General features: G+C 56.2%; 3 protein-coding genes across 3 annotated transcripts; all 3 read left to right on the top strand.

The window, feature by feature from the left end:
- The first annotated feature begins 1,545 nt into the window (after positions 1 to 1,545).
- Positions 1,546 to 4,283, top strand: LOC135185483 (ADP-ribosylation factor-like protein 3). The gene is given in 6 exon segments (XM_064162251.1): positions 1,546 to 1,713; positions 2,020 to 2,220; positions 2,304 to 2,420; positions 2,562 to 2,612; positions 3,385 to 3,570; positions 4,158 to 4,283. Coding segments are annotated over 6 exon segments (849 nt in total).
- A 773-nt stretch (positions 4,284 to 5,056) lies between these two features.
- Positions 5,057 to 8,909, top strand: LMAN2 (lectin, mannose binding 2). Its single transcript, XM_064161857.1, has 8 exons — positions 5,057 to 5,307; positions 5,386 to 5,504; positions 5,600 to 5,717; positions 5,996 to 6,075; positions 7,173 to 7,334; positions 7,705 to 7,819; positions 8,106 to 8,225; positions 8,381 to 8,909. The coding sequence occupies exons 1-8, from the start codon at positions 5,130 to 5,132 to the stop codon at positions 8,539 to 8,541; spliced, it is 1,053 nt and encodes a 350-aa protein (XP_064017927.1). The 5' UTR covers positions 5,057 to 5,129; the 3' UTR covers positions 8,542 to 8,909.
- A 560-nt stretch (positions 8,910 to 9,469) lies between these two features.
- On the top strand, positions 9,470 to 12,340 carry B4GALT7 (beta-1,4-galactosyltransferase 7). Its single transcript, XM_064161856.1, has 6 exons — positions 9,470 to 9,534; positions 9,870 to 10,226; positions 10,882 to 11,107; positions 11,366 to 11,449; positions 11,622 to 11,726; positions 11,866 to 12,340. The coding sequence occupies exons 1-6, from the start codon at positions 9,488 to 9,490 to the stop codon at positions 12,019 to 12,021; spliced, it is 975 nt and encodes a 324-aa protein (XP_064017926.1). The 5' UTR covers positions 9,470 to 9,487; the 3' UTR covers positions 12,022 to 12,340.
- Positions 12,341 to 12,532: the final 192 nt, after the last annotated feature.

The following is a 12,532-nucleotide window of genomic DNA, read 5'->3' as shown; positions in this document are numbered from 1 at the left end:
CCAGCACCCTGGGCAGCCTGAAAGGGCTTCTCCTGAGCATCACAGCACCCCAAGGAAGGAGAGGGCAAGAGCAGGGTGGTATCAGCATGCTCAGCACATGCCTCCACCAGCTTGGTGCTGCTTGCTGAGCACACTGCTGCATCTCAGCTCCGTGTCAAGTGGTGAGTCCCGAGGTGGTCCCTCACAGCTGTACTGCTGCTTACTGATGGCATTTGGGGGTGAGCTGCCTGCACCTCAGACACTGTCAGAGGCTGTCAGAAAGGAGTGGTGGACGTGCAGCTTGGACTCACCAAAACGGTGTCTAAGCAGTTTTGCCTAGCTCTTAGGCTTGGGGTTCCAAGCTGATCAGCAACCACAAACCAGTTGAGGATATTTTAGCATATTTGTTAGGAAATACAAGTAACCAACAGTTACACGACAAGCTGCAGAGCACCATGGCAACCTGCTCATGGAAATGCTAATAACTGGGATGTAAGGTGGGTGATTAACTTATCAAAAGCAGAACCCTAACATTAAGTTGGGTGCAGATCTGTGCAGAGAAAAATGAAGTGTTCCCATCATGAACATGCACAAAAGCAGTGTGACATTAGCAGCCCTGGCAGGGTTTCTGGGCAGGGGGTTGTGGAGGGTGGCTCCTGTGGCAGCCCCTCTGCCCCCTCAGAGCAGCACAGAGCAGCAGTGTGGTGGGAGACGATCGTGCTTCTCCCCTTCCCTGTGTCAGAGTGCAGCTGTATCGTTTGGCTTGGCTTTGCCACAGCAGTTATAAATAAAAATGTCCTGCCAAGAGTGCGTGACTCACGGTGCTCACCACAAGGATAACCTCTCTGCTAGGAAACCTGATCCAAGGACCAAACTGCAGCAAGAATTGAAGACATTGCTTAATTAATATATTTAATCCAAATGGTGAACAGATGAGCCCCTTACCCCACCTGGGCTGGGCTGATGGGGAAAGGGCCTGTGCCCCTCTGCACCCCTGTCCTGTGCCATCCCCTCTGGCTGATTACAGCCCAGCCATTGACCTGCTCCAGAGCGTGGTGCTTTCCCTTATGTGGCAGCAAGGAGCTGATGAGGTCTTGAGAAGGTCCAGCCTCAGCATTACCTCCTGCCACGCTCCAAGGAGGCAGCTCATGGTGCTGGTGTCAATTCATTTTGCTTGGGTGGGGATGTGTGAGGCATCACACCTCACAGGGCAAGCTGTGCCAGCCCTGTGCACCTGGGAACAGCTGTGTCTATGGCTAATCTCCACTGCCTAGATGAACCCTTTGGAGGTTAGGGCTACAGTGCCTCTCCTGGGATCTGATGCTAGCTAAACGGCTCCATCCCACCACTATGCTTTGCCTGTCGTGATCCCTGTGGTGTCTGGGTCCTGCATCCTCCTGCTGTGCTGCTGTCCCCGAGCTGGAGCTTGGCCCCATGGGGAGAGGAACACCCTGTGCCCCAGTGCCCCAGCCTGGCAGGACCTGGTTTATCCTGGGGGGGTAGGCGACGGCGGGGCGACAGCTGGCTGGGGGATTTGCCGAGGGCATTATTTAATACCCTGGGTAAATGGAGAAACAGCCGCTAATTCTGGAGCCTGTAATCCTCTTCCTCCCCCGGGGATAGGGTGCATGCCAGTCACACAGCTACCAGCAGGCCCTGGGGACGGGCCCCCGGCAGCTCCCCAGGTGTGCCACAGACCAGAGCAACTTCCAGACCATGGGTGATGTGCAGAAGGTAAGTGGGACCCGATGACATGCTGCGTGTGTCAGGGTGGATATGCTGGCACCAGCTCCTGGCTGTGGTGTCAAGCAGCCTGGCAGAGCAGGACCAGGGCTGTACCCTAGGCTTGTCACCCCAGGAGCAGGCAGGGCTCCCAGGACACGGGCAGCACACTCCGAGGAGGGATTTGGGCTGGGCACACCTTTCATGGGGCCACCTCAAGCCTGGATACCTTGGAAGCCAAGCTCTGACACTCACCCAGGCCGTGGACACAGGGTACCCACGGCCAACAGTTCATCCAGCTCCTCCCTCCAAAATAAGGGTGCTCTGCAGCCACCTGGCACCCTGCAGGGCTCCCTCAGCACTCCACACCCCCAGGGGCTGCTCTCCGTCATCCAGAAGCTGAAGGGTTCGCCGGAGCAGGAGCTCCGTATTGTCCTGCTGGGGCTGGACAACGCAGGGAAGACCACACTGCTGAAACGGCTGGCATCCGAGGAGATCAGCACCATCACGCCCACCCAGGTAGGTGCTACTGGGGGCCATGACAGTGGAAGGGTGGTCCTGCTGCCCTCTTAAGTGACACTGCAGTTTCTGTCCCCGCTCAGGGCTTCAATATAAAGAGCGTTCACTCGCACGGCTTCAAGCTAAACGTCTGGGACATCGGGGGGCAGCGCTCCATCCGCCCCTACTGGAAGAAATATCTGGGCAGCACAGACCTGCTGGTGAGCGGGGCGGCCACCTCCCCACCCCCTAGCCCTGTACATGGAGAGCCGTGCCCCCAGTGCACGGCCCCTGCAGAAGGCAGAGGGCTGTGCAGCCAGGCGGGGAGGAGCAGCTGACTGTCCCTTTTGTCCCCATGGCAGATTTATGTCATTGACAGCGCAGACCAGAAGCGCTTTGAGGAGACAGGGCAGGTACGAGGGGTCCAGTGGGGGGTGGCTCTGGGGTCCTGAGATGCAGACCCATCTGTCATCATCTCTTTGAAGACTGCAGCAGGGATAAAGTTTACTTTCTACTGTGGTGCTGCAATGCCGTGGCGGGCAAGCCCAGAGGCAGGTGCGAAGGGTTCATGATCAAACTCTTAGCAGGCAGGGCCACCCCACTCTACAGTAGATCTATGCCCAGCAGTTCCTCCGAGTCAGGCAGGATGCTCCAGGGGTACCTGGCCCAGGGGTGACTCTGCCCCTGGTGAGAATGAGCTCACAGCTGACAGCTCTCCTCCCTCCTCCCCAGCACCAGATTAGTGATATGATCAAGCAAATGTAGCGAACGCAGAGTTGCAAAGCCTGGGAACAAAGCTGGAGAGGGGAAGGTGAGACTCTGTGCACCAGTCCCGGCTGTACTGACACCAGACGGCAGCGTGGGTGTGCCAGACAGCACAGGACTGACAGCAGCCTCCTGTAGCTGCCCTTTGCCCAAGGCTTTCAATGCCAGGAGCACTTCAGCCCTCAAGTAGTACTGCTTGCAGCGACCAGGGTCTCTTCAGGGCAGATGGAGCTGCAGGGGTACATGTCTCTCTGTTGTGATGTCACGACCTGACATCTTCTTTGGCTGCAATAAGAGCAAAGGAGAGAAGGGAGGGAAGTGCTCTCAGGGACTGAGGTGCCCTAGCCAACCCTGGGCAGCTCAGACAAGTGTCCAGGTAACTCTGTAGAGGCGGCCTAGAGGATGGTCCTTTCTTGGCAGGAGTTGGCAGAGCTCACTGAGGATGAGTCTCTCACAGGAGTCCCACTGCTGGTTTTTGCCAACAAGCAAGACCTAGTGACTGCAGCACCTGCAGCTGAAATCGCAGAAGGACTGAGCCTGCACACCTACCGGGACCGGGAATGGCAGATCCAGGCCTGCTCAGCCTTGTCTGGGGAAGGAGTGCAGGTAGAGATTGGGCTCCTGCAGGCTCTGCAGTGGTGGGAAAGAACTCAAGGACATGCCATGCTCTTGAGGCTATGCTTACATATTTCACTTCCCTACAGGATGGGATGAACTGGATTTCCAGCCAGATCATGAACAGAAAGAAATGAGAGCTGTCAAGTGCCAGACAGGATGGGGCTGCAGGTCCCAAAGCCATGGCCAGTTCGTTTGGTCCCTAGACTTCCTCCAAAGGCTTGGCTGGGCCCTGAGTCTCAGAGTGGTGTGCTCAGATGAGCTTCCCACACAGTCTTTCATTTATCAGTTGGCTTCCCCTCTCCCTGCCTCATAGGCTTCTACAGGCTCCTTGTACTTTGTGACCTTCCTGTAGCCCCTGTGCTGTTGGAGGGAAGCATGTCCTAATGTGTCAAGGGCTTGCACATCTCCAGAATGAGAACCTGCTCAGGACTTGTCCATCCACACTGTTGGCACACCCTGCAGAGGCTGCTGCAATGCACAGGGCATGTTGGACATCCCACTGCGGCACTGGTTACACCCTTGGACATGGCACATATGGCCAAACAAATGCTGTGTATTGCCTTCTGCTCCTGTAGGACGTGACTGGTGCTGCCCCAACCACAGCATCTGTCTCAGAAAATCCTGATACTAAATTTCCGCTGGCCAGAGGAGCGACTACATTTGCCTGGCACCTGGGACAAGGACAGGCAGAGAGGACCTAACTGGGTAGCCACCAATAGAGGGCTTGGTGGCAGACTTGGTCGAAGCCACCTAGAGGAGCTACCTGCAAGAGCCCATGGAAGGCACACTGCCCTACACACACTTGAGCTGCAACTTGTGCCACCCCACTGAAGATGCCCATCCTGAGGGCTGGAAGATGTAGCTCCCCAGCCACCACAACTGCTATGGCTGAACACCCCCACCACTAGCAGTGGGTGGGTGATAAGCCACAGTAGGGCAGGGAGCTTTCTGCTCTGCCCTGGGCTGCCGGGCAGGCCTCAATAAAGCTGCCTGTGACTGCTGTGCTGCCTTGGCCACTCCTTCCTGCGGCGCTGGGATAGCGATGTCTGCCATCCCGCTGCTCGGCAAGGCCTGCGAGAGCTCAGCCTGGGGCCGTTCCTGGGTCAGAGCTATTCCTGTAGCTGGAAGCCCCTGGACAAGCCACAGCAGAGGCATGAGTGCCCCACGCCTGCCGCCACCTTGCGCACGGTTGCCATGGCGACAAGCTGCCGGGAGCCCTCGCGCCAGACCGGGGCACGCGTTCCACGCGCGACACGAGACGCGCGTGACGGGCCGGTAGCGGGAGAGCGGACTACAGCTCCCGGCACGCCGCGCGCCTCCGCGCCTGCGCAGTGCGCGTCTGGAGCACACACACCACACCCCCCCCCCCCCATCGCTCCCCCCCACATCGCTCCCCCCTCCTCCCAGCAGCCGCCCGGAGCGCGGCGGGAGGTACTCGGCGGCAGGTACGCGCCGCCCCGGCCCCGGCCCCTCCTCTGCCGTTGGCCGGCAGCAGGGACGCGTTGCCGGCGGAGGCGGGTGTGGAGCTTGCTGATTGGCGAGGCGGGATGCCATTGCCGGGCGGGAGCGGCGCTGGAAGGCGGAAGTGGAGCATGGCGGCGGGTGCGGGCGTGCTGCGAGTGTTGCTGTTGGTGGTGGCCGGCCCGCTTCTGGCCCCCGCCGAGCTTACGGATGGCAACAGCGAGCACCTGAAGCGGGAGCACTCGCTAATGAAGCCGTATCAGGGTGAGCGCGGGGCTGGGCAGAACGGGACGACGACTCATGGTGGCATGGGCTGAGCCGGGCTCTCTCTGCTCATTGCAGGCGCAGGTTCCGCAGCGATGCCGCTATGGGACTTCCAGGGCAGCACCATGGTCACCAGCCAGTACGTGCGCCTGACACCCGACGAGCGCAGCCGACAGGGCTCCATCTGGAACCGCGTGGTAAGAACCATGGGGGAGACCGGCGTGGTCCCGGGGAAGCCTCAGCACCTCTCCCAGTTCTAATCCTGACACCGCTGGGTGGTCTCTCCAAACAGCCCTGCTTCCTCAAGGACTGGGAGCTTCATGTCCACTTCAAGATCCACGGAGCCGGCAAGAAGAACCTGCACGGGGATGGCCTGGCACTGTGGTACACACAAGAGCGCCTAGTGCCAGGTACGGTGTGCAGCTGAGGGCAGCCTGGCCGAGCTGAGGCCTCACCAGCACCCACACGTGCCCCATATCGGAAAGTTTCTCACCAGGGAGACCATTTGAGTTCCCCTCTGCCTGGTTTCATTAGCTAGGGATGACGTGTCTTATGTGTGCTGTGCTGGGAACAGGTGTGCAGTCATCTGCCTGGCAAGAAACAGTTTTTGTAGCTATTTTTGATAGAAGCCTCTGAACAAAATTTCTGCCTGAGAGCCTTCCATTCCTAAGGTTCTGTCCTATTCCAGGTCCTGTCTTTGGCAGCAAGGACAACTTTCATGGACTGGCTATTTTCCTTGATACATATCCCAATGACGAAGCGACAGAGGTGAGTAGTCCAGACAGTTTGTTCAGTATTGATGAGGCTGTTCCTTTATTGGCTTCATGCTCTGTGTGCTTCACGCCTAGACCAAAGAAAAGTCTCTCCTTGCATGAGAGCAGACTGCCCCTCCTCTCATGGGAGCTGATAGAGTTTGTATGTGCACTAACAGAGGTTAGGAGGGTCTTATTCCATTTTCTGCTTTTGGCTACACAGGTTTCCAAGGCCTTTTCCCCTCTGCATGAGAGGGTGGCTCAGAACTAGTGTAAACTGTGCACCACCTGTTCAGTTAGAGGAATTAATCTAAGAGTGTATTCATCTCAGGTGTCATTTCTTGAGTTTCTTTGTGCTTGGTTGATTGTTTAGTGTTGGTTTTGGCCTCAATTTCTGTTTACAACCTGTCTGCCTTTCAAAGAAAAACTCCTAGGGTGGCTTTTTGCTCCAGAATTCCTTGTGAGATCAGTTGTGTAGGGGCTTGCGATCCTTTTCTTCTGTTGATCCACAAATGCAGAGCACTTTTTATTGCACATTCAGAAAATATAGCTGCTAGTGGGATCTGTGGCAGTAAAATGAGACACTGAAGTCATAAAGCCCCTGGAAATGACCCATCTCTTTGTTGTCTTGATGCTCCCTGGGAAATAAATTCTTGCTTCCAGTTGGTCTCTCCATAATCTACTGACTGCAAAGCCCTGAGCATAGTTAAGCTGCTTATGTGAGATTTCTGCTCCTCCTGGGTCCTATGCTCTGTTCTTGCACTTTTTATCCAGTCTGGTGCTTACTCTGAAAGTTTGGGGCCATCCTGTTGTGGCCACACAGTTTGCTGTGGGTACAGGTGGGACCTTGATACAGAAGATCAGAAATAGCTCCTCTGTTATATCTAGAACAAGCTGTTTCTCAATTTAGAAGCAGCTTTGCATAGACAATGAGCCTTGATTTCTTTGTTCTGCCCTCCATACCCAACTCTGGAGAAAAGCTGTGGCTCTGCTGCCATGGCTGGCTGAGATCCTGTTCGCACTGAGGTTCTGACCAGGCAGAAGAAGGTAGCTTTTGGTCTGAATCTCGAAGGCTCCTACAGACCAAAAGCAGCAGCACTGTCCTCTGTGCAGCGTGTGTTCCCCTATATCTCGGCGATGGTGAACAATGGCTCCCTGACATACGACCACAGTAAGGATGGGCGCTGGACGGAGCTGGCAGGGTGCACTGCTGACCTTCGGAACCAGAACCACGACACTTTCCTCGCCATTCGGTACTCCCGGGGCCGCCTGACGGTGAGATGCTGCGGAGCTGGGTGTCTTGCGTGCTGGATGAGTCAGTGCTGAGTGGCTGGTGTTGCTGTGTCAGTAGGCGACCTGGAGATGGTTTTCCAGGCTCAACTGTCTGCGTCTGCACCCCTGGCTTCAAAAGAGGTGCAGGTGGGTGGGATGGAGGGTGAAGCATTGACTAGCTTGCCAAGAGAAGTTGTAGATGCCCCGTCCATGAAATTATTCAACACTTGGGCAGGGCTTTGAGCAACCTGATCCTAGTGGAAGGTATATCTGTCCATGGCAGGGCAGTTGTAACCAGATGATTTTTAAGGTCCTTTCCAGCCCAAACCAACAGTGGTGTAATTTCTGGTGTAATACTCCCTTTGTCTTACAGGTGATGACTGATGTGGAAGACAAGAATGAATGGAAGAACTGCATTGACATTGCAGGAGTTCAGCTGCCAACTGGCTACTTCTTTGGTGCTTCTGCTGGCACTGGAGATTTGTCTGGTGAGAAGTGCTTTGCTTGTAGGAATACCTGCTGTTTGGAGCTTAGATATGATGCTATGGATGCATTGGGTGGTTTCTTTTCCCTCAACTGGTAAAATCTTGAAAGCCTGTTGGGCAGGGACCTATTGCTAAGGAAGATCTCTATTTGCAGTTTGATAAGTGGGGTATGAGGGTGGTTTGAGAGGGAAGAAGATTTGAACCTGGTGGTTTATGGTCGTAGATGCACACTGAGCACGTGGGCATCTCTCAGACCTTCACGGTTTGGTGCTGATGTTTGTTTTCCTAGACAACCATGATATTATCTCGATGAAGCTATTCCAGCTCATGGTGGAGCATCCTCTAGAAGATGAAACAGTTGATTGGACCAAGATTGAGCCTAGTGTCAGCCTCCTTAAATCACCCAAAGGTGAGTCTCTGAGCTTCAGAAAACTTTGGTGGAGGATTGGGAGGTCGAGGCTGGACCTGTTAAAGGTCTGTTGAAAGACATCAGGCTTGTGACACCCTGTGAGGCTCCGCAGAAGCTGAGGTTGGATCAGTGTCTAGCTATTCTTGTCTTTGCAGACAATGTGGATGACCCAACAGGTAATTTCCGAAGCGGGCCCCTGACAGGCTGGAAAGTGTTCCTGCTCCTGCTGTGTGCGCTGCTGGGCATCATCGTCTGCGCTGTGGTGGGAGCTGTGGTCTTCCAGAAACGCCAGGAGCGGAACAAGCGTTTCTACTAGATGGAGACCTGGGCTGTGGCTTGTGCCCAAACCCATCTTTTCTATGGGAGAGCTATAAAAACTGTGGTTTCTAAAAGCTGTTTCTGAGAAATATCAGAAGTATTTTCTTACCTGTCTGTGTGGCTGTAACCCCTGCCTGGCCCTTGGTGTCTGGTGAGTTGAACCAAGGGAGACAATGGCCACTGGGCCCCCCACCATGCTGCAATGCAGGAGCATATGGATCCTGCTCCCTTGTTTTACCATTGCTGTCCCTGCCAGATGGAACCTGCCACGCTGACTGTGGTTGGGAGCAAGTGGCAGCCGTGGATGTGAATGTGAAGGTGCTGTGGGGCGGGGGCTGTGAGCCGGGCATTAAAGGACTGACAACAGCTGTCATTCTGCTTCTGTCTGTGGGGATGAAAGGGAAGATTATCTTGCAGTGGGGACAGGAAGCCCTGGGCGGTGGAAGATAGGAGGGTGGGTACAGTATCGGGCAACTGGGAGCAGGGGTGGAAGTGTTTGTGGATGTTGGGGCTGGCGGGGGCTGTTTCCCCGGGAAGAGGCCTTAGGGGGAGAGAGCTGTAGTAGGCAGCAGTGGACCGAGGGAAAGGTCCTTGGGTGTTAGGGCTGGGCGGGGAGGGTCGACGTGGCTGTCCCTGGAGGGTCTCAGTTTGGTGGGTAGGTTGTCTCTGAGGTGGAAGGACAACCCCTGAAGGGTCCCGAAGCAATTGAGAGTCCAGAAGCTCTTACGGGACCCGACGACAACGACAGGACGACTGCAAAGAACAGAGTGTCCCGCAGCTGAGCATCCCCAGCGGACTGCCAGGCGTGTGTGCCCGCAGGCCCGGACCCGCCCCTGTCCCGCCCCGCCGGGCGGAAGGGAAAGGAACGGAACGGAGCGGCTGGGCCCTGTTTCCGGGGGGGTCATAGCCAGCGTGTCCCGCGGCGGCGGGGGCGGGCGGGCGCCATGGGCCCGGCCCGCCGCAGGGCCGCACTCCGCCTGCGCGGCGGCGGGTGAGCGACGCGGCACCGGGCGGCGAGTGGGGAGGGGTACAGACGGTCCCGGCGGAAGGGGGTGTTCGGGTGGCTCCCGGGCTCCCGGTGGGATGGTGAGGGGTCCTGGGGATCCCGAAGGGTGCGGGATGCCCCCGCTCGCGGGGTGCTGGTGGGGGTTATTTGGGATGCCAGCCGGTGGGGGGATTCCCGCGGCTCCCGGCGGGTGGGGTGTACCTCCTGGATCGGGTGTCCCAGTGGAGTGGGGTCCCGGTGACTGAAGTATCCTTTTGGCTCGGGTGTCCCGGCGGAGCTGGGCTTCCTCGGTGGCCGCTGACCCCCGCACTGTGCCCCAGGTCCCCGCCACTGCTGGGGCTGCTGCCCGGCAGATTCTCCGTGTTCCCGCTCTTCTTCCTGGCACTGCTCCTGGGCTTTGCATCACTGCTCTGGCTCCAGCTCAGCTGCTCAGGTGAGGGGCCAGTGCCCGGTGGCAGGCAGAGCCAGGAGGGTCCCCGGCAGCCCTGCCCGGCCCAGACTCCTCTCCTGCCAGTGGAAGATGAGCCATCGTGGGGTCCCCATCGCCTGGCACTTCTCGTCCCCTTCCGGGAGCGCTTCGAAGAGCTGCTGGCCTTTGTGCCCTACATGCACCGCTTCCTGAGCAAGAAGAGGATCCGCCATCACATCTTCATCCTCAACCAGGTGGATCATTTCAGGTAGTGTCTCACTTCACTCAGCAGAATAAGGTAGTGAGGAGGCCCCTCTCCAAAATTTGCCCCTCTCTGAGAGGATTTCCTACTTGCCTCGGTTGTGTGGAGAAGATTAGGGCCTGGACAACAGGAAGTCGGGGCTGGAATGTGATGTTCTGCCCAAATTTACTCACCCTAGAGGTTGTAGGAGGACAAAATGGTAATTTGGTTTTCCTTAAACAGGAAGAGAATTGTCTGCTCACAGATATTTTATCTTTCTCCCCAGTGTCTATGGTAACAAACATTTGGTGACACTGAAATGCAAAGAAATACCATGGGGTGTTTGGAAATGCCATTGCTCACCCTCTGCTCAGTTCCTGCAGCCCTAGTGGGTGCTGTGGAGCTCCCCAGCTGGCCTCAGACAGGATGAGGCTTGTTGTACCCCTTTGGAGTCTGCAGTGCTGCACACTGCTGTTACACTGAGCACAAGGAGAAGCAGGAGAAGTACAGGTGTGGTTTCAGGATGGGCAGCTGTGGCACTTGGTGCCATGGAGGCAGAGAACACCTTACGTGCTTGTGTTCCTATTTGGGTACCAAAGGTTTGGCATTGAGGGGCACAAGACAGGGATGTGAAAGGATGGTGGCCACTGCATGGTGCTGAGAGTCCTTGGGTCTGCGGCAGGTTTAACAGGGCGTCCCTGATCAACGTGGGCTTCCTGGAGAGCGGCAATGACACTGACTACATTGCAATGCACGACGTCGATCTCCTGCCCCTCAATGAGCAGCTGGACTATGGCTTCCCAGAGGCAGGGCCCTTCCATGTGGCATCCCCGGAGCTGCACCCGCTCTACCACTATAAAACCTACGTGGGTGGTATCCTTCTGCTCACCAAGCAGCACTATGAGATGGTGAGTGTATGGAACATCCTAGCCAGTTTGGGGCAGGAGCCATGATACTGCCTTGGTGAACAGTCATCTGTTTTGTATTCTTTGCTTGGGAAGGGTGGAAAGGAGTCAGAATGGTTTGGTGACAGAGTCTGCAGTGTGAGCTGATATGGGGCAGGAGAGGAGAGGCTGCGCTGGTGCTTGGGTTTTCTGATGTCAGTGTCTGTTTCTCTGTGGCATGTGGAGTTGTGCTTAACCAGTACTGCACCCCTCTTGTTCCAGTGCAACGGCATGTCCAACCGCTTCTGGGGCTGGGGCCGGGAGGATGATGAGTTTTATCGGCGTATCAAAGGAGCCGGGCTCCAGGTAGGGGATCCCATAGCCTTGTAGGTTGAAGTTCCTAATCTCCTTGTCTGGCACCAGGTTGTAGCCACGCAGGCTGGGACCTGGGGAAGGCAGCTCTTTTGCATTCTTCCACTCCAGCAGCTGGTGCAGCAGGTTTTGTAGTAGCTTAACAGAAACTCTGCTCTCCTTCCAGGTTCGCCGGCCCTCTGGAATCACAACTGGATATGAGACTTTCCAGCATCTGCATGACCCAGCCTGGAGGAAGAGAGACCAGAAGCGCATCGCTGCACAGAAGCAGGTGAGATCTCAGAGTGGTTAAGGGGAACTGTGAGAGATTCAACATGCTTTGAGCCTTCAAGTCTTCCCTCCCCAGTCACTGGGTGCTTCCCACCCTGCTGGAAGCCAGTGTGGGCTGAACTGGTCTTTCTTTTCCTCAGGAACAGTTTAAGGTGGATCGGGAAGGAGGTCTGAACAATGTGAGGTACCGAATTGAGTCACGGACAGCTCTGAGTGTGGCAGGAGCCCCTTGCACTGTCCTTAATGTCTTGCTGGACTGTAACACAAATGAGACCCCTTGGTGCACATTTGGCTGAGCCTGTCTCCCATGTGGCAGTTGTGTGCACTGTGCTTGTGCTGAGGCACTGAGGCTGCTGCCAAGCTGCTAGGAGCAGGCAGAAGGACTTTTGCAGCAGACAAGCATGGCAGTGCTGGTGAGACACAGAGGAAAGAAAAGATGAAGAACCAGGTTTTGCTGGGACCAACAGAAGAGGCTGAGATCGGGACTTGGTGGCGTTGCTGTGGATGCTGGTGCTGCCTCCCAGGGCAAGTGCAGGAGACAATTTTCCCGCCCTGGACATAGCTGAGCTGCCACCCAGCTCAGAGGACAATAAAGAACTATCAGGGTACCTGTAAGTTGTGAGTGCACACCCATTTCTGGCTTGGCCCTGGCTACTCTGTGTGGACAGTCAATCTGCCCTGGTTCAGAGGCCAAGCTGGTTTGAAAGGGGCTTCAAGTGAGATAGTTTCAGCTGCTGGGCCCCGGGGCTGTGGTGCTTCATTACAGGAAGTGGTTGTGGTTGAGTGTCCACAACTCTGCTGGATGTC

Source organism: Pogoniulus pusillus, chromosome 22 (genome assembly GCF_015220805.1).
Source record: "Pogoniulus pusillus isolate bPogPus1 chromosome 22, bPogPus1.pri, whole genome shotgun sequence".
Classification (NCBI taxonomy): Eukaryota; Metazoa; Chordata; class Aves; order Piciformes; family Lybiidae; genus Pogoniulus; species Pogoniulus pusillus.
This window is presented reverse-complemented; position numbering and strand designations above follow the sequence as displayed.

Excerpts from the sequence above, each read along its gene's own strand:
- B4GALT7 (XM_064161856.1), top strand. The coding sequence starts at position 9,488 with ATGGGCCCGGCCCGCCGCAGGGCCGCACTCCGCCTGCGCGGCGGCGG. Across the intron at positions 9,535-9,869 it reads CTCCGCCTGCGCGGCGGCGG|GTCCCCGCCACTGCTGGGGC; the intron begins GTGAGCGACGCG and ends ACTGTGCCCCAG. Across the intron at positions 11,108-11,365 it reads CCAAGCAGCACTATGAGATG|TGCAACGGCATGTCCAACCG; the intron begins GTGAGTGTATGG and ends CTCTTGTTCCAG.
- LMAN2 (XM_064161857.1), top strand. The coding sequence starts at position 5,130 with ATGCCATTGCCGGGCGGGAGCGGCGCTGGAAGGCGGAAGTGGAGCATG. Across the intron at positions 6,076-7,172 it reads CCAATGACGAAGCGACAGAG|CGTGTGTTCCCCTATATCTC; the intron begins GTGAGTAGTCCA and ends TCCTCTGTGCAG. Across the intron at positions 7,820-8,105 it reads TGGCACTGGAGATTTGTCTG|ACAACCATGATATTATCTCG; the intron begins GTGAGAAGTGCT and ends TTGTTTTCCTAG.